Raw genomic sequence first — 25209 nt, 5'->3', positions numbered from 1 at the left:
TCGCCTTTTTTCTGTAATTCTGGTTTCCATCCTCGTTTCTCTTCAGGGCAGGTTGAGCCTTCGGACTGTCCTGGTGTGGATACGGTGGTGGACAGGTTGCAGCAGATTTGGACTCGTGGTGGACAATTTGACTTTGTCCCAGGAGAAGGCTCAACGTTTCGCTAACCGCCGGCGCTGTGTTGGTCCCCGACTTCATGTTGGGGATTTGGTTTGGTTGTCATCTCGTCATGTTCCTATGAAGGTTTCCTCTCCTAAGTTTAAGCCTCGTTTCATTGGTCCGTAAAAGATTTCTGAAGTTCTCAATCCTGTGTCATTTCGTTTGGCCCTTCCAGCTTCTTTTGCCATCCATAATGTGTTCCATAGGTCGTTGTTGCGGAGATACGTGGCGCCTATGGTTCCCTCCGTTGATCCTCCTGCCCCGGTGTTGGTCGAGGGGGAGTTGGAGTATGTGGTGGAGAAGATTTTGGATTCTCGTATTTCGAGATGGAAACTCCAGTACCTGGTCAAGTGGAAGGGTTATGGTCAGGAAGATAATTCCTGGGTTTTTGCCTCTGATGTTCATGCTGTCGATCTAGTTCGTGCCTTTCATTTGGCTCATCCTGATCGGCCTGGGGGCTCTGGTGAGGGTTCGGTGACCCCTCCTCAAGGGGGGGGTACTGTTGTGAATTCTGTTATCGAACTCCCTCCTGTGGTCATGAATGGTACTTCGGCGAGTTCTGTCCATGGACTCCCTCTGGTGGCTGTGAGTGGAGCTGCTGCTTCTGAGGTTCCTTCCACAGGTGACGTAGTTTAGTCTTTGACTGGCTGCTCTATTTAACTCCACTCAGATCGTTACTCCATTTCAGCTGTCAATGTTCTTGTACTGGTTCAGTTCGCTCTTGGATCTTTCTGGTGACCTGTCTACTTCAGCAGAAGCTAAGTCCCTGCTAGTTAATTATTTGTTCATTCTTTCCTTGTCCAGCTGGTTATCATGATTTTGCCTTGCTAGCTGGAAGCTCTGGGATGCAGAGTGGCACCTCCGCACCGTGAGTCGGTGCGGAGGTCTTTTTGCACACTCTGCGTGGTCTTTTTGTAGTTTTTTGTGCTGACCGCAAAGATACCTTTCCTATCCTCAGTCTGTTTAGTAAGTCTGGCCTCCCTTTGCTGAAACCTGTTTCATTTCTGTGTTTGTGACTTTCATCTTAACTCACAGTCAATATATGTGGGGGGCTGCCTTTTCCTTTGGGGAATTTCTCTGAGGCAAGGTAGGCTTTATTTTCTATCTTTAGGGCTAGTTAGCTCTTAGGCTGTGAAGAGGCGTCTAGGCCGAGTTAGGTACGCTCCACGGCTATTTCTAGTTGTGTGATAGGATTAGGGGTTGCGGTCAGCAGAGCTCCCACTTCCCAGAGCTTGTCCTGTGTGAGTTTAACCATCAGGTCGTTCCGGGTGCTCCTAACCACCAGGTCCATAACAGTTCACCACTAAACCCCGTATTACATTGGCCAGAAAGCGCGGCTGTCAGGTGCTTGGCAGGACGAGATCTATGGGACTAATCACTGATCCCTCATCATTGTGCTGCTGCTAGGCCGAGCCCTTCACGGATAATATCATCATGTCCAGCGGAGGTGAATGGGGAGGACAGGGTCAGGCTCATACCAGGGATTTGCCCATAATGTGCTCTGCAGGAAGCGGACGGCTCCTCCCGACAACCCGGCGTAGCAGCGACCAAATCTGACCAGTCCCTTCTTTATCTCTGACTCCAGCCCCGAATCCGAGCAGAAGGGAAGATCCGCACTCAACCTGCAAGAAAGGATCCTGTGTGATCAGACCATTGACTCTTATTACCGGCCACAGCCGGAGGAACGCTGTATATGGGGAGCGTCTAGGTGCAGTGTATACACGTGTCACATCATGGGTGTACATGGGAGCTATACACCCTCCAGTCACCACCAGAGCTGCAGTCACTATTCTGCTGTTAGATCGTGTCTTATCCTCCAGTCACCTCCAGAGCTGCAGTCCCTATTCTGCTGATACATTGTGTCTTAGGCTGCTTTCACACTAGCGTCGGTACGGGCCCGTCGCAGTGCGTCGGGCCGACGCATGCTGTGAAAGAAAAGCACAACGTGGGCAGCGGAAGCAGTCTTACGACGCTTCCACTGCCCCATTGTAAGGTCCTGGGAGGAAGGGGCGGAGTTTCGGCCGCGCATGCGGGGTCGAAAATGGCGGACTAGATGCACAAAAAACGTTACATGTAACATTTTTTGTGGCAGCAGTGCGCCAAAACATGACGCAATCGTCGCACGACGGTTGCGACGTGTGGCGATACGTCGCAATGCGTCGCTAATGTAAGTCTATGGGGAAAAAACGCATCCTGCAAACAACTTTGCAGGATGCGTTTTTTTCTCCTAAAAGACGCATTGCGATGTCCGCCGAAAAACGCTAGTGTGAAAGTAGCCTAATCCTCCAGTCACCTCCAAAGTTGCGGTCACTATTCTGCTGATACATCATGTCTTATACTCTAGTCACCTCCAGAGCTGCAGTGAGACTCCAGGATTCTGTTGCCGTCCTCAGCTGATTCTGTATGTGTATGAAGCATGTTAGTTAAGGGGATGGGAGAACTACAATACCCAGATAGATTAGCGAAATTAGGATTATTTAGTCTAGAAAAAAGACGACTGAGGGGCGATCTAATAACCATGTATAAGTATATAAGGGGACAATACAAATATCTCGCTGAGGATCTGTTTATACCAAGGAAGGTGACGGGCACAAGGGGGCATTCTTTGCGTCTGGAGGAGAGAAGGTTTTTCCACCAACATAGAAGAGGATTCTTTACTGTTAGGGCAGTGAGAATCTGGAATTGCTTGCCTGAGGAGGTGGTGATGGCGAACTCAGTCGAGGGGTTCAAGAGAGACCTGGATGTCTTCCTGGAGCAGAACAATATTGTATCATACAATTATTAGGTTCTGTAGAAGGACGTAGATCTGGGGATTTATTATGATGGAATATAGGCTGAACTGGATGGACAAATGTCTTTTTTCGGCCTTACTAACTATGTTACTATGTTACTATGTTCTGTTGCTCTCCATTATGGGAATTGTAGTCCTTAAACCGGGGTGGTATGTAGTAACACTCACATGATAAATGCGGTGATCCCCACTGCCCAGATGTCGGTGGGCGGTGCGGCCCCCTGCCCCTCCAGCAGCTCCGGAGCTGAGGACGAGACACAATAGGTAAATGACAAAGCAGAAACTTCCCATGTGATTTCAACCAGGAACCTAAACCAGAGACTGACCCAACCTCTGAACCCAAACCCAACCTCAGGCCAGAAACTGACACGACCTCTAAACCCAAACCCGACCTCAGAACCAAATCGCAACCTCAGGCCAAAGACTGACCCGACCTGTGAACCCATACCCGACCTCAGGCCAGAGACTGACCTGACCTCTGAACCCAAACCGACCTCAGGCCAGAGACTGACCGACCTGTGAACCCAAACCCGACCTCAGGCCAGAGACTGACCCAACCTCTGAACCCAAACCCGACCTCAGGCCAGAAACTGACCCGACCTCTAAACCCAAACCCGACCTCAGAACCAAATCGCAACCTCAGGCCAAAGACTGACCCGACCTGTGAACCCATACCCGACCTCAGGCCAGAGACTGACCGACCTCTGAACTCAAACCCGACCTCAAGCCAGAGACTGACCGACCTGTGAACCCATTCCTGACCTCAGGCCAGAGAATGACTGACCTCTGAATCCAAATACGACTTCAGGCCAGAGACTGACCCAACCTCTGAATCCAAACCCAACCTCAGGCCAGAGACTGACCCGACCTCTGAACCCAAACCCAACCTCAGGCCAGAAACTGACCCGACCTCTGAACCCAAACCCAACCTCAGGCCAGAGACTGACCCAACCTCTGAACCCAAACACGACCTCAAGCCAGGGACTGACCCAACCTCTGAACCCAAACCCGACCTCAGGCCAGAAACTGACCCGACCTCTAAACCCAAACCCAACCTCTGAACCAAATCGGAACCTCAGGCCAGAGACTGACCCGACCTGTGAACCCAAACCCGACCTCAGGCCAGAGACTGACCGCCCTCTGAACCCAAACCCAACCTCAGGCCAGAGACTGACCCGACCTGTGAACCCAAACCCGACCTCAGGCCAGAGACTGACCGCCCTCTGAACCCAAACCCAACCTCAGGCCAGAGACTGACCCGACCTGTGAACCCAAACCCGACCTCAGGCCAGAAACTGACCTGACCTCTGAACCCAAACCGACCTCAGGCCAGAGCCTGACCCGACCTGTGAACCTATACCCGACCTCAGGCCAGAGACTGACCAACCTCTGAACCCAAACCCGACCTCAAGCCAGAGACTGACCTGACCTCTGAACCCAAACTGACCTCAGGCCAGAACCGGGCTCGACCTGTGAACCCATACCTGACCTCAGGCCAGAGAATGACTGACCTCTGAATCCAAATACGACTTCAGGCCAGAGACTGACCCAACCTCTGAATCCAAACCCGACCTCAGGCCAGAGACTGACCCGACCTCTGGACCCAAACCCAACCTCAGGCCAGAGACTGACCCGACCTCTGAACCCAAACCCGACCTCAAGCCAGAGACTGAGCCGACCTCTGAACCCAAACTCGACCCCAGGCCAGAAACTGAGCCGACCTGTACACCCAAACCCAAGCTCAGGCCAGAGACTGACATGACCTCTGAACTCAAACCCAATTTCATGCCAGAGACTGACCCGACCTGTGAACCCAAACCCGACCTCAGGCCAGATACTGACCCGACCTGTGAACCCAAACCCGACCTCAGGCCAGACACTGACCCGACCTCTGAACCCAAACACGATCTCAGGCCAGAGACTGACCCGACCTGTGAACCCAAACCCGAGCTCAGGCCAGAGACTGACCCGACCTGTGAACCTAAACCCGACCTCAGGCCAGAGACTGACCCGACGTCTGAACCCAAACCCAACCTCAGGCCAGAGACTGACCCAACCTCTGAATCCAAACCCGACCTCAGGCCAGAAACTGACCCAACCTCTGAACTCAAACCTGACCTCAGGCCAGAGACTGACCCAACCTCTGAACCCAAACCCTACCTCAGGCCAGAGACTGACCCGACCTGTGACCCCAAACCCGACCTCAGGCCAGAGACTGACCCGACCTGTGACCCCAAACCCGATCTCAGGCCAGAGACTGACCCAACCTCTGAACCCAAACCCTACCTCAGGCCAGAGACTGACCCGACCTGTGAACCCAAACCCGACCTCAGGCCAGAGACTGACCGACCTCTGAACCCAAACCCGACCTCAGGCCAGAGACTGACCCGACCTTTGAAGCCAAACCCGACTTGGATCTGAGATCTTAAATGGCTCGTTCACCTTTGAGGACATTTTTTTTCTTAAATTCATGTATTTGTGGCTAAAATAATTTTTTAATGAGCTTTATTTCCACAGTTCCTGACACTTCCATCTTTGATGTTGTCTGTGGCCATAAATCAGCAGAGACAACAGACCAGAGTCTCACCTCATCGTGAGGCCGGCAGGAGGAGCTCACTGAGGGTTCTGCGGTTTCATCAGACAGCTCAACAGCTGTACACAGAAACGCTGATACATTTCTTATCAAACCCAAGTGCAAAAATGATTTTTTTTAGCTCAAAAAATAAATTAATGTAGGTAAGAATTGTCCCAGAAGGTGGACAACCCCTTTAAGAGGATTCCTAACTCTGAGCTCTAGCTGTACAGCTGAACCCTCCTGACCTCTGACCCTTAACCTGAAAGTTAATGTTGCCTCTAAGCACGACCTCTGACCTCCGCCAACAGTCATGATGCCCCATTACCCACTCTCTCCCCGTGTGCGCAGTCCCATTTTCGTACCCATGGTCTCCAGGAAGTCTGTGTATCTCTGGGGCGTGATCACTTTTTCAGAGCAGTAGTACTGGGCATTTCCAAAGTCCAAGAGCTTCAGCAGCTTGTGCTCGGTGACCACCATGTTCTCCGCCCTCAGGTCCAGGTGCAGGATGTGCCGGTCATGCAGGAACTCCACCGCGCTCACGATCTGCCACAGGTAGTCGCGGACGTCCAGCTCCGAGTACGAGACCCTGGAGGGACAAGGCAGGAAAGCGAGAATCAGTGCGAGCCGCGATACGTGACGGGTGTGATACTGGAGATATGGACGATGTGTGTGATACATGTGAAGTGTGCGGAGTACACCGTGCGATAGATGATGGGTGTGATACCAGAGATCTGTACCATGTATGTGATGTGTGCGGAGTGCACCGTGCGATACATGATGGGTGTGATACCAGAGATCTGTACCATGTATGTGATGTGTGCGGAGTGCACCGTGCGATAGATGATGGGTGTGATACCAGAGATCTGTACCATGTATGTGATGTGTGCGGAGTGCACCGTGCGATAGATGATGGGTGTGATACCAGAGATCTGTACCATGTATGTGATGTGTGCGGAGTGCACCGTGCGATACATGATGGGTGTGATACCAGAGATCTGTACCATGTATGTGATGTGTGCGGGGTACACCGTGCGATAGATGATGGGTGTGATACCAGAGATCTGTACCATGTATGTGATGTGTGCGGAGTGCACCGTGCGATACATGATGGGTGTGATACCAGAGATCTGTACCATGTATGTGATGTGTGCGGAGTACACCGTGCGATAGATGATGGGTGTGATACCAGAGATCTGTACCATGTATGTGATGTGTGCGGAGTGCACCGTGCGATAGATGATGGGTGTGATACCAGAGATCTGTACCATGTATGTGATGTGTGCGGAGTACACCGTGTGATACATGATGGGTGTGATACCAGAGATCTGTACCATGTATGTGATGTGTGCGGAGTACACCGTGCGATAGATGATGGGTGTGATACCAGAGATCTGTACCATGTATGTGATGTGTGCGGAGTGCACCATGCGATAGATGATGGGTGTGATACCAGAGACCTGTACCATGTATGTGATGTGTGCGGAGTACACCGTGCGATAGATGATGGGTGTGATACCAGAGATCTGTACCATGTATGTGATGTGTGCGGAGTGCACCGTGCGATAGATGATGGGTGTGATACCAGAGATCTGTACCTTGTATGTGATGTGTGCGGAGTGCACCATGCGATAGATGATGGGTGTGATACCAGAGATCTGTACCATGTATGTGATGTGTGCGGAGTGCACCGTGCGATAGATGATGGGTGTGATACCAGAGATCTGTACCTTGTATGTGATGTGTGTGCGGAGTGCACCGTGCGATAGATGATGGGTGTGATACCAGAGATCTGTACCTTGTATGTGATGTGTGCGGAGTGCACCGTGCGATAGATGATGGGTGTGATACCAGAGATCTGTACCATGTATGTGATGTGTGCGGAGTACACCGTGTGATAGATGATGGGTGTGATACCAGAGACCTGTACCATGTATGTGATGTGTGCGGAGTGCACCGTGCGATAGATGATGGGTGTGATACCAGAGATCTGTACCTTGTATGTGATGTGTGCGGAGTGCACCGTGCGATACATGATGGGTGTGATACCAGAGATCTGTACCATGTATGTGATGTGTGCGGAGTACACCGTGCGATAGATGATGGGTGTGATACCAGAGATCTGTACCATGTATGTGATGTGTGCGGAGTGCACCGTGCGATACATGATGGGTGTGATACCAGAGATCTGTACCATGTATGTGATGTGTGCGGAGTACACCGTGCGATAGATGATGGGTGTGATACCAGAGATCTGTACCATGTATGTGATGTGTGCGGAGTGCACCGTGCGATAGATGATGGGTGTGATACCAGAGATCTGTACCTTGTATGTGATGTGTGCGGAGTGCACCGTGCGATAGATGATGGGTGTGATACCAGAGATCTGTACCATGTATGTGATGTGTGCGGAGTGCACCGTGCGATAGATGATGGGTGTGATACCAGAGATCTGTACCTTGTATGTGATGTGTGCGGAGTGCACCGTGCGATAGATGATGGGTGTGATACCAGAGATCTGTACCTTGTATGTGATGTGTGCGGAGTGCACCGTGCGATAGATGATGGGTGTGATACCAGAGATCTGTACCATGTATGTGATGTGTGCGGAGTGCACCGTGCGATAGATGATGGGTGTGATACCAGAGATCTGTACCTTGTATGTGATGTGTGCGGAGTGCACCATGCGATAGATGATGGGTGTGATACCAGAGATCTGTACCATGTATGTGATGTGTGCGGAGTGCACCGTGCGATAGATGATGGGTGTGATACCAGAGATCTGTACCTTGTATGTGATGTGTGCGGAGTGCACCATGCGATAGATGATGGGTGTGATACCAGAGATCTGTACCATGTATGTGATGTGTGCGGAGTGCACCGTGCGATAGATGATGGGTGTGATACCAGAGATCTGTACCATGTATGTGTCAGGACTCTGAACATTTTTTACCTTTTGTGCATTACTGCCCTTTTCCAAGATGGCGTCTTTGTGCACTTCCTGCTATATAACTCCACCCCAGCCTTCAGTGTGTGCTAGAGTATTCTGCCTTGCATCCAGCTCCTGACCTCTGATTACTCCCTGGCTTTACACCTGCTCCTGTGAACCTGTGTGGTGATCCTGCTACTCTGCTCTGAGTTCCTGCTGCATACACCAGTTCCAGGAATCCTTCATCTGCTGCTCGTGTTTACTTCCATCTGCATTTGCTGGACATGTAAGCTGTTTCTGCTCTGCAAAAACCTGAGACTATTAACCAGGCGTCTCTGGTTGAGCTAAGATATTATTTGAACTAGACTTTACCACTTATAAAACTGTGTCCTGTAGTTGTCTTGTTCCACGCAAAGAGTCTCCTGAGTTATCCCCTATAATTATTACAGTATGTGATGTGTGCGGAGTGCACCGTGCGATAGATGATGGGTGTGATACCAGAGATCTGTACTATGTATGTGATATGTGCGGAGTACACCGTGCGATACATGATGGGTGTGATACCAGAGATCTGTACCATGTATGTGATGTGTGCGGAGTACACTGTTGTGAATTCTGTGGCAGAGCTCCCTCCTGTGGTCACAAGTGGTACTTCGGCTGATTCTCTCTGTGAGCTTCCGTTGGTGGAGGAAAGTGGTACTGCGGCTTCTGAGTTTCCTTCCTCAGGTGATGTGGTGAAGTCGTTAGGTGCTGCTCTATTTAACTCCACCTAGTGCTTTGATCCTGGCCTCCAGTCAATGTTCTAGTATTGGACCTGTTTCCTCCTGGATCGTTCCTGTGGTCTGCTGCTCTGCATAGCTAAGTTCTGCTTTGCTATTTTGTTTGCTGTTTTTTCTGTCCAGCTTGTCTATTTGTTTTTTCCTGCTTGCTGGAAGCTCTGGGACGCAGAGGGTGTACCTCCGTGCCGTTAGTTCAGGATGGAGGGTCTTTTTGCCCCCTTTGCGTGGTTTTTGTAGGGTTTTGTGTTGACCGCAAAGTTACCTTTCCTATCCTCGCTCTGTTCAGAAAGTCGGGCCTCACTTTGCTAAATCTATTTCATCTCTACGTTTGTCTTTTCATCTTAACTCACAGTCATTATATGTGGGGGCTGCCTTTTCCTTTGGGGTATTTCTCTGAGGCAAGGTAGGCTTATTTTCTATCTTCAGGCTAGCTAGTTTCTCAGGCTGTGCCGAGTTGCATAGGGAGCGTTAGGCGCAATCCACGGCTGCCTCTAGTGTGGTTGGAGAGGATTAGGGATTGCGGTCAGCAGAGTTCCCACGTCTCAGAGCTCGTTCTATGTTTTTGGGTTATTGTCAGGTCACTGTATGTGCTCTGACCTCTATGTCCATTGTGGTACTGAATTACCTTATCATAGCAGTACACCGTGCGATACATGATGGGTGTGATACCAGAGATCTGTACCATGTATGTGATGTGTGCGGAGTACACCGTGTGATAGATGATGGGCGTGATACCAGAGATCTGTACCATGTATGTGATGTGTGCGGAGTACACTGTGTGATAGATGATGGGTGTGATACCAGAGATCTGTACCATGTATGTGATGTGTGTGGAGTACACCGTGCGATACATGATGGGTGTGATACCAGAGATCTGTACCATGTATGTGATGTGTGCGGAGTACACCGTGCGATAGATGATGGGTGTGATACCAGAGATCTGTACCATGTATGTGATGTGTGCGGGGTACACCGTGTGATACATGATGGGTGTGATACCAGAGATCTGTACCATGAATGTGATGTGTGCGGAGTGCACCGTGCGATAGATGATGGGTGTGATACCAGAGATCTGTACCATGTATGTGATGTGTGCGGAGTGCACCGTGCGATACATGATGGGTGTGATACCAGAGATCTGTACCATGTATGTGATGTGTGCGGGGTACACTGTGCGATAGATGATGGGTGTGATACCAGAGATCTGTACCATGTATGTGATGTGTGCGGAGTACACCGTGCGATACATGATGGGTGTGATACCAGAGATCTGTACCATGTATGTGATGTGTGCGGAGTACACCGTGTGATACATGATGGGTGTGATACCAGAGATCTGTATTATGTATGTGATGTGTGCGGAGTACACCGTGCAATACATGATGGGTGTGATACCAGAGATCTGTACCATGCATGTGATGTGTGCGGAGTGCACCATGCGATAGATGATGGGTGTGATACCAGAGATCTGTACCATGTATGTGATGTGTGCGGAGTAAACCGTGCGATACATGATGGGTGTGATACCAGAGATCTGTACCATGTATGTGATGTGTGCGGAGTGCACCGTGCGATAGATGATGGGTGTGATACCAGAGATCTGTACCTTGTATGTGATGTGTGCGGAGTGCACCGTGCGATAGATGATGGGTGTGATACCAGAGATCTGTACCATGTATGTGATGTGTGCGGAGTGCACCGTGCGATAGATGATGGGTGTGATACCAGAGATCTGTACCTTGTATGTGATGTGTGCGGAGTGCACCATGCGATAGATGATGGGTGTGATACCAGAGATCTGTACCATGTATGTGATGTGTGCGGAGTGCACCGTGCGATAGATGATGGGTGTGATACCAGAGATCTGTACCTTGTATGTGATGTGTGCGGAGTGCACCGTGCGATAGATGATGGGTGTGATACCAGAGATCTGTACCTTGTATGTGATGTGTGCGGAGTGCACCGTGCGATAGATGATGGGTGTGATACCAGAGATCTGTACCATGTATGTGATGTGTGCGGAATACATTGTGCGATACATGATGGGTGTGATACCAGAGATCTGTACCATGTATGTGATGTGTGCGGAGTGCACCGTGCGATACATGATGGGTGTGATACCAGAGATCTGTACCATGTATGTGATGTGTGCGGAGTACACCGTGCGATAGATGATGGGTGTGATACCAGAGATCTGTACCATGTATGTGATGTGTGCGGAGTGCACCGTGCGATAGATGATGGGTGTGATACCAGAGATCTGTACCTTGTATGTGATGTGTGCGGAGTGCCCCGTGCGATAGATGATGGGTGTGATACCAGAGATCTGTACCATGTATGTGTCAGGACTCTGAACATTTTTTACCTTTTGTGCATTACTGCCCTTTTCCAAGATGGCGTCTTTGGTCTCATGTGCACTTCCTGCTATATAATTCCACCCCAGCCTTCAGTGTGTGCTAGAGTATTCTGCCTTGCATCCAGCTCCTGACCTCTGATTACTCCCTGGCTTTACACCTGCTCCTGTGAACCTGTGTGGTGATCCTGCTACTCTGCTCTGAGTTCCTGCTGCATACACCAGTTCCAGGAATCCTTCATCTGCTGCTCGTGTTTACTTCCATCTGCATTTGCTGGACATGTAAGCTGTTTCTGCTCTGCAAAAACCTGAGACTATTAACCAGGCGTCTCTGGTTGAGCTAAGATATTATTTGAACTAGACTTTACCACTTATAAAACTGTGTCCTGTAGTTGTCTTGTTCCACGCAAAGAGTCTCCTGAGTTATCCCCTATAATTATTACAGTATGTGATGTGTGCGGAGTGCACCGTGCGATAGATGATGGGTGTGATACCAGAGATCTGTACTATGTATGTGATATGTGCGGAGTACACCGTGCGATACATGATGGGTGTGATACCAGAGATCTGTACCATGTATGTGATGTGTGCGGAGTACACTGTTGTGAATTCTGTGGCAGAGCTCCCTCCTGTGGTCACAAGTGGTACTTCGGCTGATTCTCTCTGTGAGCTTCCGTTGGTGGAGGAAAGTGGTACTGCGGCTTCTGAGTTTCCTTCCTCAGGTGATGTGGTGAAGTCGTTAGGTGCTGCTCTATTTAACTCCACCTAGTGCTTTGATCCTGGCCTCCAGTCAATGTTCTAGTATTGGACATGTTTCCTCCTGGATCGTTCCTGTGGCCTGCTGCTCTGCATAGCTAAGTTCTGCTTTGCTATTTTGTTTGCTGTTTTTTCTGTCCAGCTTGTCTATTTGTTTTTTCCTGCTTGCTGGAAGCTCTGGGACGCAGAGGGTGTACCTCCGTGCCGTTAGTTCAGGACGGAGGGTCTTTTTGCCCCCTTTGCGTGGTTTTTGTAGGGTTTTGTGTTGACCGCAAAGTTACCTTTCCTATCCTCGCTCTGTTCAGAAAGTCGGGCCTCACTTTGCTAAATCTATTTCATCTCTACGTTTGTCTTTTCATCTTAACTCACAGTCATTATATGTGGGGGCTGCCTTTTCCTTTGGGGTATTTCTCTGAGGCAAGGTAGGCTTATTTTCTATCTTCAGGCTAGCTAGTTTCTCAGGCTGTGCCGAGTTGCATAGGGAGCGTTAGGCGCAATCCACGGCTGCCTCTAGTGTGGTTGGAGAGGATTAGGGATTGCGGTCAGCAGAGTTCCCACGTCTCAGAGCTCGTTCTATGTTTTTGGGTTATTGTCAGGTCACTGTATGTGCTCTGACCTCTATGTCCATTGTGGTACTGAATTACCTTATCATAGCAGTACACCGTGCGATACATGATGGGTGTGATACCAGAGATCTGTACCATGTATGTGATGTGTGGAGCACACCGTGCGATACATGATGGGTGTGATACCAGAGATCTGTACCATGTATGTGATGTGTGCGGAGTACACCGTGTGATAGATGATGGGCGTGATACCAGAGATCTGTACCATGCATGTGATGTGTGCGGAGTACACTGTGTGATAGATGATGGGTGTTATACCAGAGATCTGTACCATGTATGTGATGTGTGCGGAGTAAACCGTGCGATACATGATGGGTGTGATACCAGAGATCTGTACCATGTATGTGATGTGTGCGTAGTACACCGTGCAATACATGATGGGTGTGATACCAGAGATCTGTACCATGTATGTGATGTGTGCGGAGTACACCGTGCGATACATGATGGGTGTGATACCAGAGATCGGTACCTTGTATGTGATGTGTGCGGAGTACACCGTGCGATACATGATGGGTGTGATACCAGAGATCTGTATCATGTATGTGATGTGTGCGGAGTACACCGTGCGATACATGATGGGTGTGATACCAGAGATCTGTATCATGTATGTGATGTGTGCGGAGTACACCGTGTGATACATGATGGGTGTGATACCAGAGATCTGTATCATGTATGTGATGTGTGCGGAGTACACCGTGCGATACATGATGGGTGTGATACCAGAGATCGGTACCTTGTATGTGATGTGTGCGGAGTACACCATGCGATACATGATGGGTGTGATACCAGAGATCTGTATCATGTATGTGATGTGTGCGGAGTACACCGTGTGATACATGATGGGTGTGATACCAGAGATCTGTACCATGTATGTGATGTGTGCGGGGTACACCGTGCGATACATGATGGGTGTGATACCAGAGATCTGTACCATGTATGTGATGTGTGCGGAGTACACCGTGCGATACATGATGGGTGTGATACCAGAGATCTGTATCATGTATGTGATGTGTGCGGAGTACACCGTGCGATACATGATGGGTGTGATACCAGAGATCGGTACCTTGTATGTGATGTGTGCGGAGTACACCGTGCGATACATGATGGGTGTGATACCAGAGATCTGTATCATGTATGTGATGTGTGCGCAGTAAACCGTGCGATACATGATGGGTGTGATACCAGAGATCTGTACCATGTATGTGATGTGTGCGGAGTACACCGTGCGATAGATGATGGGTGTGATACCAGAGATCTGTACCATGTATGTGATGTGTGCGGAGTACACCGTGCGATAGATGATGGGTGTGATACCAGAGATCTGTACCATGTATGTGATGTGTGCGGAGTACACCGTGCGATACATGATGGGTGCGATACCAGAGATCTGTACCATGTATGTGATGTGTGCGGAGTACACCGTGTGATACATGATGGGTGTGATACCAGAGATCTGTACCTTGTATGTGATGTGTGCGGAGTACACCGTGTGATACATGATGGGTGTGATACCAGAGATCTGTACCATGTATGTGATGTGTGCGGAGTACACCGTGTGATACATGATGGGTGTGATACCAGAGATCTGTATCATGTATGTGATGTGTGCGGAGTACACCGTGCGATAGATGATGGGTGTGATACCAGAGATCTGTATCATGTATGTGATGTGTGCGGAGTAAACCGTGCGATACATGATGGGTGTGATACCAGAGATCTGTACCATGTATGTGATGTGTGCGGAGTACACCGTGCGATAGATGATGGGTGTGATACCAGAGATCTGTACCATGTATGTGATGTGTGCGGAGTACACCGTGTGATACATGATGGGTGTGATACCAGAGATCTGTATCATGTATGTGATGTGTGCGGAGTACACCGTGTGATAGATGATGGGTGTGATACCAGAGATCTGTACCTTGTATGTGATGTGTGCAGAGTACACCGTGTGATAGATGATGGGTGTGATACCAGAGATCTGTACCATGTATGTGATGTGTGCGGAGTACACTGTGTGATAGATGATGGGTGTGATACCAGAGATCTGTACCATGTATGTGATGTGTGCGGAGTACACCGTGCGATAGATGATGGGTGTGATACCAGAGATCTGTACAATTTATGTGATGTGTGCGGAGTACACCGTGCGATAGATGATGGGTGTGATACCAGAGATCTGTACCATGTATGTGATGTGTGCGGAGTACACCGTGTGATAGATGATGGGTGTGATACCAGAGATCTGTACCATGTATGTGATGTGTGCAGAGTACACCGTGTGATAGATGATGGGTGTGATACCAGAGATCTGTACCATGTATGTGATGTGTGCGGAGTACACCGTGTGATAGATGATGGGTGTGATACCAGAGATCTGTACCATATATGTGATGTGTGCAGAGTACACCGTGTGATACATGATGGGTGTGATACCAGAGATCTGTACCATGTATGTGATGTGTGCGGAGTACACTGTGCGATACATGATGGGTGTGATACCAGAGATCTGTACCATATATGTGATGTGTGCGGGGTACACTGTGCGATAGATGATGGGTGTGATACCAGAGATCTGTACCATGTATGTGATGTGTGCGGGGTACACTGTGCGATAGATGATGGGTGTGATACCAGAGATCTGTACCATGTATGTGATGTGTGCGGAGTACACCGTGTGATACATGATGGGTGTGATACCAGAGATCTGTACCATGTATGTGATGTGTGCGGGGTACACTGTGCGATAGATGATGGGTGTGATACCAGAGATCTGTACCATGTATGTGATGTGTGCGGGGTACACTGTGCGATAGATGATGGGTGTGATACCAGAGATCTGTACCATGTATGTGATGTGTGCGGGGTACACTGTGCGATAGATGATGGGTGTGATACCAGAGATCTGTACCTTGTATGTGATGTGTGCGGAGTGCACTGTGCGATAGATGATGGGTGTGATACCAGAGATCTGTACCATGTATGTGATGTGTGCGGAGTGCACCGTGCGATACATGATGGGTGTGATACCAGAGATCTGTATCATGTATGTGATGTGTGCGGAGTACACCGTGCGATAGATGATGGGTGTGATACCAGAGATCTGTATCATGTATGTGATGTGTGCGGAGTAAACCGTGCGATACATGATGGGTGTGATACCAGAGATCTGTACCATGTATGTGATGTGTGCGGAGTACACCGTGTGATACATGATGGGTGCGATACCAGAGATCTGTACCATGTATGTGATGTGTGCGGAGTACACCGTGCGATAGATGATGGGTGTGATACCAGAGATCTGTACCATGTATGTGATGTGTGCGGAGTACACCGTGTGATACATGATGGGTGTGATACCAGAGATCTGTATCATGTATGTGATGTGTGCGGAGTACACCGTGTGATAGATGATGGGTGTGATACCAGAGATCTGTACCTTGTATGTGATGTGTGCAGAGTACACCGTGTGATAGATGATGGGTGTGATACCAGAGATCTGTACCATGTATGTGATGTGTGCGGAGTACACTGTGTGATAGATGATGGGTGTGATACCAGAGATCTGTACCATGTATGTGATGTGTGCGGAGTACACCGTGCGATAGATGATGGGTGTGATACCAGAGATCTGTACAATTTATGTGATGTGTGCGGAGTACACCGTGCGATAGATGATGGGTGTGATACCAGAGATCTGTACCATGTATGTGATGTGTGCGGAGTACACCGTGTGATAGATGATGGGTGTGATACCAGAGATCTGTACCATGTATGTGATGTGTGCAGAGTACACCGTGTGATAGATGATGGGTGTGATACCAGAGATCTGTACCATGTATGTGATGTGTGCGGAGTACACCGTGTGATAGATGATGGGTGTGATACCAGAGATCTGTACCATATATGTGATGTGTGCAGAGTACACCGTGTGATACATGATGGGTGTGATACCAGAGATCTGTACCATGTATGTGATGTGTGCGGAGTACACTGTGCGATACATGATGGGTGTGATACCAGAGATCTGTACCATATATGTGATGTGTGCGGGGTACACTGTGCGATAGATGATGGGTGTGATACCAGAGATCTGTACCATGTATGTGATGTGTGCGGGGTACACTGTGCGATAGATGATGGGTGTGATACCAGAGATCTGTACCATGTATGTGATGTGTGCGGAGTACACCGTGTGATACATGATGGGTGTGATACCAGAGATCTGTACCATGTATGTGATGTGTGCGGGGTACACTGTGCGATAGATGATGGGTGTGATACCAGAGATCTGTACCATGTATGTGATGTGTGCGGGGTACACAGTGCGATAGATGATGGGTGTGATACCAGAGATCTGTACCTTGTATGTGATGTGTGCGGAGTGCACTGTGCGATAGATGATGGGTGTGATACCAGAGATCTGTACCATGTATGTGATGTGTGCGGAGTGCACCGTGCGATACATGATGGGTGTGATACCAGAGATCTGTATCATGTATGTGATGTGTGCGGAGTACACCGTGCGATAGATGATGGGTGTGATACCAGAGATCTGTATCATGTATGTGATGTGTGCGGAGTACACCGTGCGATAGATGATGGGTGTGATACCAGAGATCTGTACCATGTATGTGATGTGTGCGGAGTACACCGTGCGATAGATGATGGGTGTGATACCAGAGATCTGTACCATGTATGTGATGTGTGTGGAGTACACCGTGTGATACATGATGGGTGTGATACCAGAGATCTGTACCATGTATGTGATGTGTGCGGAGTACACCGTGTGATACATGATGGGTGTGATACCAGAGATCTGTACCATGTATGTGATGTGTGCGGAGTGCACCGTGTGATACATGATGGGTGTGATACCAGAGATCTGTACCATGTATGTGATGTGTGTGGAGTACACCGTGTGATACATGATGGGTGTGATACCAGAGATCTGTACCATGTATGTGATGTGTGCGGAGTACACTGTGCGAAACATGATGGGTGTGATACCAGAGATCTGTACCATGTATGTGATGTGCGCGGAGTACACCGTGTGATACATGATGGGAGTGATACCAGAGATCTGTACCATGTATGTGATGTGTGCGGAGTACACCGTGTGATACATGATGGGTGTGATACCAGAGATCTGTACCATGTATGTGATGTGTGCGGGGTACACTGTGCGATACATGATGGGTGTGATACCAGAGATCTGTACCATGTATGTGATGTGTGCGGAGTACACCGTGTGATACATGATGGGTGTGATACCAGAGATCTGTATCATGTATGTGATGTGTGCGGGGTACACAGTGCGATAGATGATGGGTGTGATACCAGAGATCTGTACCATGTATGTGATGTGTGCGGAGTACACCGTGTGATACATGATGGGTGTGATACCAGAGATCTGTATCATGTATGTGATGTGTGCGGAGTACACCGTGTGATAGATGATGGGTGTGATACCAGAGATCTGTACCATGTATGTGATGTGTGCGGAGTACACCGTGTGATACATGATGGGTGTGATACCAGAGATCTGTACCATGTATGTGATGTGTGCGGGGTACACCGTGCGATAGATGATGGGTGTGATACCAGAGATCTGTACCTTGTATGTGATGTGTGCGGAGTACACCGTGTGATACATGATGGGTGTGATACCAGAGATCTGTACCATGTATGTGATGTGTGCGGAGTACACTGTGCGATACATGATGGGTGTGATACCAGAGATCTGTACCATGTATGTGATGTGCGCGGAGTACACCGTGTGATACATGATGGGTGTGATACCAGAGATCTGTACCATGTATGTGATGTGTGCGGAGTACACCGTGTGATACATGATGGGTGTGATACCAGAGATCTGTACCATGTATGTGATGTGTGCGGAGTACATTGTGCGATACATGATGGGTGTGATACCAGAGATCTGTACCATGTATGTGATGTGTGCGGTCGCGGAGTACACCGTGCGATAGATGTCGGGTGTGATACCAGAGATCTGTACCATGTATGTGATGTGTGCGGAGTACACTGTGTGATACATGATGGGTGTGATACCAGAGATCTGTACCATGTATGTGATGTGTGGAGTACACCGTGTGATACATGATGGGTGTGATACCAGAGATCTGTACCATGTATGTGATGTGTGGAGTACACCGTGTGATACATGATGGGTGTGATACCAGAGATCTGTGCCATGTATGTGATGTGTGCGGAGTACACCGTGCGATAGATGATGGGTGTGATACCAGAGATCTGTACCATGTATGTGATGTGTGCGGAGTACACCGTGCGATAGATGATAGGTGTGATACCAGAGATCTGTACCATGTATGTGATGTGTGTGGAGTACACCTTGCGATAGATGTCGGGTGTGATACCAGAGATCTGTATCATGTATGTGATGTGTGCGGAGTACACCGTGCGATACATGATGGGTGTGATACCAGAGATCTGTACCATGTATGTGATGTGTGCGGAGTACACCGTGCGATAGATGATGGGTGTGATACCAGAGACCTGTACCATGTATGTGATGTGTGCGGAGTACACTGTGCGATACATGATGGGTGTGATACCAGAGATCTGTACCATGTATGTGATGTGTGTGGAGTACACCGTGTGATACATGATGGGTGTGATACCAGAGATCTGTACCATGTATGTGATGTGTGCGGAGTACACCGTGTGATACATGATGGGTGTGATACCAGAGATCTGTACCATGTATGTGATGTGTGCGGAGTACATTGTGCGATACATGATGGGTGTGATACCAGAGATCTGTACCATGTATGTGATGTGTGTGGGGTACACCGTGCGATACATAATGGGTGTGATACCAGAGATCTGTACCATGAATGTGATGTGTGCGGAGTGCACCGTGCGATAGATGATGGGTGTGATACCAGAGATCTGTACCATGTATGTGATGTGTGCGGAGTACACCGTGCGATAGATGATGGGTGTGATACCAGAGATCTGTACCATGTATGTGATGTGTGCGGGGTACACTGTGCGATAGATGATGGGTGTGATACCAGAGATCTGTACCATGTATGTGATGTGTGCGGAGTGCACCGTGCGATACATGATGGGTGTGATACCAGAGATCTGTACCATGTATGTGATGTGTGCGGAGTACACCGTGCGATACATGATGGGTGTGATACCAGAGATCTGTACCATGTATGTGATGTGTGCGGGGTACACAGTGCGATAGATGATGGGTGTGATACCAGAGATCTGTACCATGTATGTGATGTGTGCGGGGTACACAGTGCGATAGATGATGGGTGTGATACCAGAGATCTGTACCATGTATGTGATGTGTGCGGAGTACACCGTGTGATACATGATGGGTGTGATACCAGAGATCTGTACCTTGTATGTGATGTGTGCGGAGTACACCGTGTGATACATGATGGGTGTGATACCAGAGATCTGTACCATGTATGTGATGTGTGCGGAGTACACCGTGTGATACATGATGGGTGTGATACCAGAGATCTGTACCTTGTATGTGATGTGTGCGGAGTACACCGTGTGATACATGATGGGTGTGATACCAGAGATCTGTACCTTGTATGTGATGTGTGCGGAGTGCACCGTGCGATAGATGATGGGCGTGATACCAGAGATCTGTACCTTGTATGTGATGTGTGCGGAGTACACCGTGCGATAGATGATGGGTGTGATACCAGAGATCTGTACCATGTATGTGATGTGTGCGGAGTACACTGTGTGATACATGATGGGTGTGATACCAGAGATCTGTACCATGTATGTGATGTGTGCGGAGTACACCGTGTGATACATGATGGGTGTGATACCAGAGATCTGTACCATGTATGTGATGTGTGCGGAGTGCACTGTGCGATAGATGATGGGTGTGATACCAGAGATCTGTACCATGTATGTGATGTGTGCGGAGTACACTGTGTGATAGATGATGGGTGTGATACCAGAGATCTGTACCATGTATGTGATGTGTGCGGAGTACACCGTGTGATACATGATGGGTGTGATACCAGAGATCTGTACCTTGTATGTGATGTGTGCGGAGTGCACCGTGCGATAGATGATGGGCGTGATACCAGAGATCTGTACCTTGTATGTGATGTGTGCGGAGTACACCGTGCGATAGATGATGGGTGTGATACCAGAGATCTGTACCATGTATGTGATGTGTGCGGAGTGCACTGTGCGATAGATGATGGGTGTGATACCAGAGATCTGTACCATGTATGTGATGTGTGCGGAGTACACCGTGTGATACATGATGGGTGTGATACCAGAGATCTGTACCATGTATGTGATGTGTGCGGAGTACACCATGTGATACATGATGGGTGTGATACCAGAGATCTGTACCATGTATGTGATGTGTGCGGAGTACACCGTGTGATACATGATGGGTGTGATACCAGAGATCTGTACCATGTATGTGATGTGTGCGGAGTACATTGTGCGATACATGATGGGTGTGATACCAAAGATCTGTACCATGTATGTGATGTGTGCGGGGTACACCGTGCGATACATGATGGGTGTGATACCAGAGATCTGTACCATGTATGTGATGTGTGCGGTCGCGGAGTACACCGTGCGATAGATGATGGGTGTGATACCAGAGATCTGTACCATGTATGTGATGTGTGCGGAGTACACCGTGCGATAGATGATGGGTGTGATACCAGAGATCTGTACCATGTATGTGATGTGTGCGGAGTGCACCGTGCGATACATGATGGGTGTGATACCAGAGATCTGTACCATGTATGTGATGTGTGCGGTCGCGGAGTACACCGTGCGATAGATGATGGGTGTGATACCAGAGATCTGTACCATGTATGTGATGTGTGCGGAGTACACCGTGCGATAGATGATGGGTGTGATACCAGAGATCTGTACCATGTATGTGATGTGTGCGGAGTACACTGTGTGATACATGATGGGTGTGATACCAGAGATCTGTACCATGTATGTGATGTGTGCGGGGTACACCGTGCGATACATGATGGGTGTGATACCAGAGATCTGTACCTTGTATGTGATGTGTGCGGAGTACACTGTGTGATACATGATGGGTGTGATACCAGAGATCTGTACCTTGTATGTGATGTGTGCGGGGTACACTGTGTGATACATGATGGGTGTGAAAATGGAGATATGGACGATGTGTGCGAAGTGTGATACCAGAGATATGGACGATGTCGGACATGATGGGTGTGATACTGGAGATGTGTGTGATACATGACGTCTGTGATACTGGATATGTGTGTGATACATGACGGGTGTGATACTGGAGATGTGTGTGATACATGACGGGTGTGATACTGGATATGTGTGTGATACATGACCGGTGTGATATCGGACATATGTGTGATGTGTGTGATATTGGAAATGTGTGGGATACGTAATGGGTGTGATATCTAAGATATATGTGGTGTGTGGGATATGTGATGAGTGTGATATCGGACATATGTGTGATGTGTGACAAGTGTGATACCGGAGATATCTGTGTTGTGTGGGATATGTGACGAGTGTGATATGGGAGATATCTGTGATACGTGGCGGTGCTGGATGATGCAACCACCAGACCCTGACCAGAGAAATTACTCCACACTCTGAACTAGTCCTCATTCAGCGATTTGGTATTGGCCGCCCCCTAGTGGTTAGTGCTGGTGATCATCAGACAGTCTACTGTCTACTCTTTTGCAGCAGGTGCCATTACCCCGCAGCGAGGCAGTGCAGCAGCCGCCGGCCCTCGCACAACTCCAGGATGAGTGCCAGGTCCTGAGGGCTGAGATACGCTGCATGCAGCTGCACCACATTGCTATGATGGAGACTCTTCAGCATCTGATACTCGCGCAGCGTCATGTCCTTGGTCTTCTCCGTGTACGGGATCATCTTCACTGCGAACAGTCGTCCCGTAGACTTCTCTGTGCACAGCCTGACAGCACCGAACCGACCCCTGCGGAGCACAGACACAACCGAGAATGAGCGATGGAGGCAGCAGCATCCTCCATATGACACCGATCAAGTACAGAACGCGGATTATCTGCAACCACCAGACCCTGACCAGAGAAATAGCCGACCCAGACAGCGGAAGTACCCGACACTGAGCGTGGAAAATCCGACCGAGACCGAGGAAATAGCTGACCCTGACAGCAGAAATACCCAACACTGAGCGCGGAAAAACCCGACCCAGACCGAGGAAATAGCCGACCCTGACAGCGGAAATACCCAACACTGAGCGCGGAAAAACCCAACCCAGACCAAGGAAATAGCTGACCCTGACAGCGGAAATACCCAACACTGAGCGCGGAAAAACCCGACCCAGACCAAGGAAATAGCTGACACTGAGCGCGGAAAAACCCAACCCAGACCAAGGAAATAGCTGACCCAGACAGTGGAAATACCCGACACTGAGCGCGGAAAAACCCAACCCAGACCGAGGAAATAGCTGACCCTGACAGCGGAAATACCCAACACTGAGCGTGGAAAAACCCGACCCAGACCGAGGAAATAGCTGACCCTGACAGCGGAAATACTCAACACTGAGCGCAGAAAAACCCGACCCAGACCGAGGAAATAGCTGACCCTGACAGCGGAAATACCCAACACTGAGCGTGGAAAACCTGACCCAGACCAAGGAAACAGCCGACCCTAACAGCGGAAATACCCAACACTGCGCGCGGAAAAATCCAACCCAGACCAAGGAAATAGCTGACCCTGACAGCGGTAATACCCAACACTGAGCGTGGAAAAACCCGACCCAGACCAAGGAAATAGCTGACCCTGACAGCGGAAATACCCAACACTGAGCGTGGAAAAACCCGACCCAGACCAATTAAATAGCCGACCCTAACAGCGGAAATACCCAACACTGAGCGCGGAAAAACCCAACCCAGACCAAGGAAATAGCCGACCCAGACAGTGGAAATACCTGACACTGAGCGCGGAAAAACCCGACCCAGACCGAAGAAATAGCCGACCCTGTCAGCGGAAATACCCAACACTGAGCGTGGAAAAACCCGACCCAGACCAAGGAAATAGCCGACCCTAACAGCGGAAATACCCGACACTGCGCGCGGAAAAATCCAACCCAGACCAAGGAAATAGCTGACCCTGACAGCGGTAATACCCAACACTAAGCGTGGAAAAACCCGACCCAGACCAAGGAAATAGCTGACCCTGACAGCGGAAATACCCAACACTGAGCGTGGAAAAACCCGACCCAGACCAAGGAAATAGCCGACCCTAACAGCGGAAATACCCAACACTGAGCGCGGAAAAACCCAACCCAGACCAAGGAAATAGCCGACCCAGACAGTAGAAATACCTGACACTGAGCGCGGAAAAACCCGACCCAGACCGAAGAAATAGCCGACCCTGACAGCGGAAATACCCGACCCTGAGCGCGGAAATAGCCGAGCGTGGAAATACCTGACGCAGACAGCGGAAATACCCGACACTGAGCGTGGAAGAACCCGACCCAGACCGAGGAAATACCTGACCCAGACAGCGGAAATACCCGACACTGAGCGTGGAAAAACCCGACCCAGACCAAGGAAATAGCCGACCCAGACAGCGGAAATACCCGACACTGAGCGTGGAAAAACCTGACCCAGACCGAGGAAATAGCCGACCCAGATAGCGGAAATACCCGACCCTGAGTGCGGAAAAACCCGACCAAGACCGAGGAAATAGCCGACCCAGATAGCGGAAATACCCGAACCTGAGCGCGGAAATAGCAGAGTGTGGAAATACCCGACCGAGACAGCGGAAATACTCAACACTGAGAGTGGAAAAACCCAACCCAGACAGCGGAAATACCCAACCCAGAACGAGGAAATAGCCGAGCGTGGAAATACCCAACCAAGACAGCGGAAATATTCAACACTGAGAGCGGAAAACCCAACCCAGACAGCGGAAATAGCCGACCCAGACAGCGGAAATACCCAACCCAGACCGAGGAAATAGCTGAGCGTGGAAATACATGACCCAGGCAGCGGAAATACCCAACACTGAGCGCGGAAAAACCCAACCCAGACCAAGGAAATAGCCGAGCGTGGAAATACCCGACCCAGACAGCGGAAATACCCAACACTGAGCGCGGAAAAACCCAACCCAGACCAAGGAAATAGCCGAGCGTGGAAATACCCGACCCAGACAGCGGAAATACCCAACACTGAGCGCGGAAAAACCCAACCCAAACTGAGG

The 25209-nt window shown here is 49.5% G+C and overlaps 1 protein-coding gene across 1 annotated transcript in view; it reads right to left on the bottom strand.

Annotated features, from left to right (window-relative positions):
• OBSCN (obscurin, cytoskeletal calmodulin and titin-interacting RhoGEF) overlaps window positions 1-25209 on the bottom strand; it is a 655700-nt gene that overhangs the window by 10003 nt on the left and 620488 nt on the right. Inside the window, exons 110-113 of the mRNA XM_069730488.1 lie at window positions 22718-22957; window positions 5886-6109; window positions 3117-3192; window positions 1636-1779 (exon numbers count right to left, since the gene is read on the bottom strand). Of these exons, the coding sequence (XP_069586589.1) occupies window positions 1636-1779; window positions 3117-3192; window positions 5886-6109; window positions 22718-22957 (684 nt within the window). The remainder of the gene's footprint in view (window positions 1-1635; window positions 1780-3116; window positions 3193-5885; window positions 6110-22717; window positions 22958-25209) is intronic.

The sequence above is a fragment of the Ranitomeya imitator genome, chromosome 6, assembly GCF_032444005.1.
Source record: "Ranitomeya imitator isolate aRanImi1 chromosome 6, aRanImi1.pri, whole genome shotgun sequence".
NCBI lineage: Eukaryota > Metazoa > Chordata > Amphibia > Anura > Dendrobatidae > Ranitomeya > Ranitomeya imitator.
The sequence above is the reverse complement of the archived record's forward strand: the minus strand, read 5'-3'. Positions and strand labels throughout refer to the sequence as shown.